The sequence below is a fragment of the Carassius auratus genome, chromosome 2 (assembly GCF_003368295.1).
Source record: "Carassius auratus strain Wakin chromosome 2, ASM336829v1, whole genome shotgun sequence".
Taxonomy (NCBI): domain Eukaryota; kingdom Metazoa; phylum Chordata; class Actinopteri; order Cypriniformes; family Cyprinidae; genus Carassius; species Carassius auratus.
This window is the reverse complement of record NC_039244.1, coordinates 6036628-6042410: the sequence shown is the minus strand read 5'-3', so window position 1 is coordinate 6042410 and position 5783 is coordinate 6036628. Positions and strand designations below refer to the sequence as shown.

Sequence of the window (5783 nt, the reverse complement as noted above, 5' to 3'; positions counted from 1 at the left end):
TTGCCCCTCTACAAACTGATGCCAATGTCAAAGCTCAGAAAGAAGCATGTGACAACAAGTGAGGAAACAAAGAGCCACATTTCTGAATGTGTAACTGATTATTTCAATACAAAATTGCAGATAAATTATTGTTATAACACAATAAGGGGGGGAAAAAGAAACCAAGGATTTAGATGAAAAGCTTTAACTTAATGTTAAATGAAATGTTGCATTTCATTTAAGTTCTACAAATAAAATACAGTAAGTGTTTAATTATGTACTAAAAACGACTAATACTGAAGAATTTCACATACATATATATATATATATATATATATTTTGTTACAGAGACATTTAAAAAAATACAAAAAAGACATGAGCGCACACACTAAAAATATAAAAAAAATAGTGTGTGTGTATATATATATAATGTTTAATATTGACAATCTTTACCTCCATTAATCTCTGTTTCTGTTCTGTCTGTGAACTAACCATCGAGCCACTGATCCAGGGTCTGCTAAATGTGAACCCACTGGCAGAACAGTTGCCTTTGCATCTCTTGAAATTGCTCTCCAAACTGCATTTGCTCCCGTGCACACTACTTTGTCTCCGAGATGAGCCTGTCAGCCTCTCCTGCAGTGAGTGTGTGCGTGATCTGCCCCAGGGTCAGAGTAAGCCCTTTTCTTTTATGAATTTTAAACCTCAAACTCCAGCAAAAACATCTTTTATGCTGAAACGCACACTAAACCTCTTTGCCCCTTCTCAAAATCTCATAAATACTTAAAAGAACTGAAAAAAAAAAATGAAAGTCAGGAACGTCTGGATATTGCTTTTGGGTGCCAGCGAGAAATATTCACTGGTGTTATGTTATTGTTTGTGTGAAAGAGAAAGCACAAGGAGAAGAAAATAAAAAATGTGAGAAAAAAGAAAGTGTGTGTGTTCGTGTGTGTAATTAGCACATCTGTTGCTAGGTTCCAGGTGAGAGTGGCACCTTCAAACATCTGGAAGGACTGCTTCCATCTGCTCCAGTCCAGCGCTCTCGGCCTCTTTCTTTCTTTCGATCTCCATCTTTTCATTATTGTCCTCCTAGCTCCTAAAAATCTGAAGCTCTCTTCTAATAGTGTCTGTGCAATCAGTCAAGTGCCCCCAACTAAGGCGACAGTGGCAAGGAACCAAAACTCCATCGGTGATAGAAATGGAGAGAAACCAAGCTCAGTCTGGCCAGATGAAACCAGCATGGTGTGGAACCCAGAAGACAGCTCTCCACACCCTGGAGATAAACTGAAAGACATGATGTCTTCGGGATGTCTACATTGGTAACCGAGAACTGTTAGCCATTAAGTTACTGGCACATTTAGGCAATGATTTGAAGGAGATTGTCATTTATTCACAGTATGGACTGCAGTAAGATCCTTGATGTCTGTGATGCCAAACAACTCAACCCTGACAGGACTTTATTTATTTTATTTTTTTTACAAGATTCGATTTCAAGATCGCATACCATCCAGGTTGTGTGAAAGCTTGCTTTTTGAGGAGGAAACGGTCTAAAGATATCAGACCCCAGAGGAAGGCAGATGATTAATGGACAGTGTAGACGTAGCTCTCACACACACGCAAACACAAAGTGTACGGCAAACAGTAGAGCATCCCCTTCCTTTATTTTACAAGAGTTTTGTACAGTCCAAACAGCTGCTGTGTTTCTAAACAACACCGATTTCTGAACAGCGTATAAACAACACAAAATGACAGACACAAAGGCAGAAACTAAAATTCAAAAAACCCTGTACAGAGTCCTGTAAACAAACTAACACAGTAAAGAAAGAAAATCGGACATGAATCCACTTGAAACTCCACATCTCTACCCGCTCATGGCCTCGGACCTTTTAGAACAGCATAATGAGACGCTTGCTGGGATTCACACATAAATAAAAAAAAAAAAAATCTGAAAGGCGCCACATATTTAACACTTCTTCATTAAATTTGTTCCAATCTGGAAATCTGACATTTAAAAAGGTGCAAAAGAGGTTTTGTTCATTTGAAAACGTTAAAAAAAAGAGGCAAATGTACAAAAACAGGGCAAGATCACAAGCTAATTTCCATATGGAGGAACAAAGACGACAGTAAAATCTGAAATGTCTTGATTGTTTAGTCGTGTTGTACTGAGGCTCTTTTCATGTTATCATCTTGATATCCCCTCTCTCTCGCTCTCTCTCACACACACACACATACACAACAAATGCACCCAACCATCTGTGCCTGGGCAGTAGTGTGTGTTGGGCACCATGTGTCCCACTGTTATGTGTCAAACGAGCATCGGCTGGCTCATATGGCACAACCCCCACGCACGTACACACACGCACACACACAGAGCAGTGACCTAGCCTCTTACACACCAGTATGTGAGTATCTCAGCTCAACGGGAGCTCTTGATTCAAAGCCCAGAACTTTCAGAGTCAAAGTTTGAGATCTCAAAACGCATCAGTGTCGGGCAGATTCTGTATCTTGGCAGCTGTTAGGGGCGGGGCTTCGGTGACACTTCCAGTAATGGCTACAAGAGAATGTGAGTAGTTAAAGACTTTCTACAATAATGATCAATAAAGTCCATCAATCTATCCATCTATTTATAGAACGGTGTTTCCAATGGAATTCTAACATACTGTGTATACTATTCTAATTAATATATATATATATATATATATATATATATATATATATATATATATATACACACACACACACACACACAATACTTTTTTATGTCACTATTTCAAGTTCACACTCTCTTTCTCTTGCTTTTATTATATTATATACATTTAATTATTTTTAAGCTCACACCCTACGTGTGTACAATCACACATGGGGAAAAAATAATGATATTCTTAAAAGTTATTTTATATATTTTACATATTTTATGGATGAAGACAGATGAAGTGGTGGTAGTATGGTATTCCAGACACAGCCTCTGTGTGTCTGTGTGTGTGCACGCATTTATGTATGTTTAAGGGAGAAGGGAAGACAATCTTTTTGTCTGAACTTTCACAGTGCTGTGGTCTGTCAATACAGGGGCAGCTGGTGTGTGTGATGAAAAATTCAGTGTGGGTCATCTGGGAGACAGGGAGTCACGCACACACACACACCTGGCAGGCAGCAGTGGGTCGTGGGTTGTGTTTGTGTGTGAAAAAGCTCTAAAGATTTAACGAGGAGCATCAATTAATGACCTGCTATCTGTTACCCCATTTCCTGTCTCTCTTCTTTTCCATTACATTTTTGGGATTTCCTCTTTTTGCTGGATTCCCATGAGTCCTTCACTTTGACTGTGTGTTTTGTACCCATGTTTGTAGTTCTTTAACATCCTTTATTTGACAACATCCAGTGGTATCGCTAGGTATGCTGGGCCACCTGTACTCAGTCCCACCTTTTCCTCAACTAACAAAATCAAATACGAGTTTAACGGATACATTTCACCTGTTTAAGAATTCATCTGATAAATCTTGGTAAAAAAAAAAAAAAAGCTCTGTTTCACAAAACTTCATCAAAACATGTGCAAAGCAGGAAAACTGCTCATTTAGATGGAGTTCTACATTGTTTTTGCAGAGGAACAGGCCAGCGTGAGGCTGATTGTCAAAGCTTGAAGGTCTTCACAGCCAATCAAGATACTTCTTGCCTCTGGACACACCAATGAGCTGTCAGATGGGGCCGGACCAATGTGACCTCATGAAGAAAAAAGGCACTTAGAAGAGTCTCTGCACTAATGGCACACAAACAATTGTTTGTATTTCTGAGCAATTCGCCTCTTCAAAAATTGAAGAAAGTGTCGTCCTTTTTTCTTATGACAAAAATGGGCGCGTTTTCTCAGGTGTGTGTATGCGGCTGAGTCGGACAACCTGGGAAGGGGAAAGTGGGGCGTCCTGTCTGTGGCGCCCTTTGGAATCCTGGGATTCGTAGTCCAACCGCATTGATGGGCCTCTTCCTTTCACTTCCTGCTCCCTGCGTCTCTGTTCTTGTCGCAGGAGCTCCTGGGCCTCCAGAAGGACGCGTGCATTGTAGCCGCCACCCACCGAGGAACCACCAGCTCCTGGGGGAGCAGAGAGGCCATTCCTGCACCCAGGACGAGGAACGGTCCGCGGGACGGAACGAGATCCCTGGTAGCTGGAGTAACGGCCACTGTCTTTGGCTGCCTGGAAACCATCTCCACCTGGACACATTCTCTCCCACTCCCTCTCTGAGGCTGGGGCGGGTGTCTTACGAGGGTGGCTACACACAGGGAGAAATTAGCAAGTGAGATGTTGTGTATGCACGCGAAATTAATACTTTAGACACTATGACTTTTTATTTGAGTTATTGTAGTACTTCATCACGTACCGTGGCAGAGAGCTGTACTGTCTCTGAGCATGTGTGAAAGCATCTCTGGCTTCCTGTCTCTGTAACTGCACTTCCACAGACACGGAGTGTCGGCCAGATGATGTCTGTGAGCTGCAGTTGGACTGTAACACAAGCAGGAGTTATCAACATGTCCATTTAAAACAAACAGGTAAAAGTTCAGTAGAGAAAAGTTTGAAAGAGATTGAGTTGTGGAAAGATTAATAAGGAATAGAAACAAACTCTCAAGCTAAGCACTTACCAGGTTTCAGAGGTGATTTTGTGAACAGGTCTGTGACATTTGTGCAGAAATGAGTGTTTGAATGTGACATTATTACCAGTCCTATGACCTTTGGCGCATTACTGCTGTTAATGAAACCATTAGAGTGGATTATAACCGATAAAATATTCATGGAGTTATTTATTACTATTCATAAAATTACTGCTACATTAATGGCCCTCAATAATTATGATAAAAATGAGTACTCATTATTTAAATGACCACATAATTAAAAAGCTAAGCCGTTATTTCAGCAACTTTTTATCTTTAAAAATTTAAAATGACAAGAATTCCCAGAAACACAATGTGCAAATGAAAACAAAAATTTAAGTATACGTAAATATCAGATTTTTCAGTTTAAAATAAAAATTGAATTAGATAATTATTTTTTATATACATTTACACACATTAAAATATTTATAAAATTCTTATATAAATATATATTTTAATATCCTGTTGTTCTGGTTTTATTCCTCTAAGATCCAGTGTTTTTCTGTGCATTCAAGGTTTATGTTCATCATCAATTTATATGATTCTTGGGAATCAAGCCCATGACCTTGGCATTGCTAGTGACATGCTCTACCAGTTCTCTAACATACATTATGGACACAAAAGTGAGACTGGAATGAGGACACACGCATAGCAGATGAGATAAATGTTAGATAAATGTTAGCTGGATGTTAGGTGAATGCTAGATAAACATTTAGTGAATATTAGTTCATTTATGGTGAGTGGGATTTGTGGTGATAATGTAATGAAGCACTTCTCCATGTAATTCATTAAGAAAACACACACAGATTCACACTTGGTTGGCACAAAACATAAGGGTGTAATTATAAACAATAAAAGACTTAATTTAAATTTAACACCGCCTCTTTCTCTCTCTCTCTCTCTCTCTCTCACACACACACACACACACACAGCTTTGTTCTGTACTGCAGTAAATTGCTCATGACCCATAAGAATTCATTTCTTTTAAGGCAACATCTACATTGAGTTCCCTGCTCTCGTCACACTCAGTCAAACAGATGAATGTTGTCCCAGGCATGCTCAATCAAGAGCCGATTCACACAGAGATTTCCATTAACTCTAATGAAGGAGAACAGCATGCTGGGTTTGATTGACAGAGCTTGGCTGCCATGTTGCCGTGGAGACAGAGGAGTTG

At 39.6% G+C, this 5783-nt stretch overlaps 1 protein-coding gene across 1 annotated transcript; it reads right to left on the bottom strand.

The window, feature by feature from the left end:
• Positions 1–1606: 1606 nt before the first annotated feature.
• On the bottom strand, positions 1607–4476 carry LOC113114113 (partitioning defective 3 homolog). The gene is made up of 2 exons (XM_026280865.1): positions 4342–4476; positions 1607–4233 (listed from the first exon to the last, which is right to left on the bottom strand). Exon 2 carries the CDS (start codon positions 4182–4184, stop codon positions 3807–3809), a length of 378 nt encoding a protein of 125 aa, XP_026136650.1. The 5' UTR covers positions 4185–4233; positions 4342–4476; the 3' UTR covers positions 1607–3806.
• Between the last annotated feature and the right edge of the window lie 1307 nt (positions 4477–5783).

Coding starts and splice junctions, on each gene's coding strand:
- LOC113114113 (XM_026280865.1), bottom strand. CDS start 4,184: ATGTGTCCAGGTGGAGATGGTTTCCAGGCAGCCAAAGACAGTGGCCGT.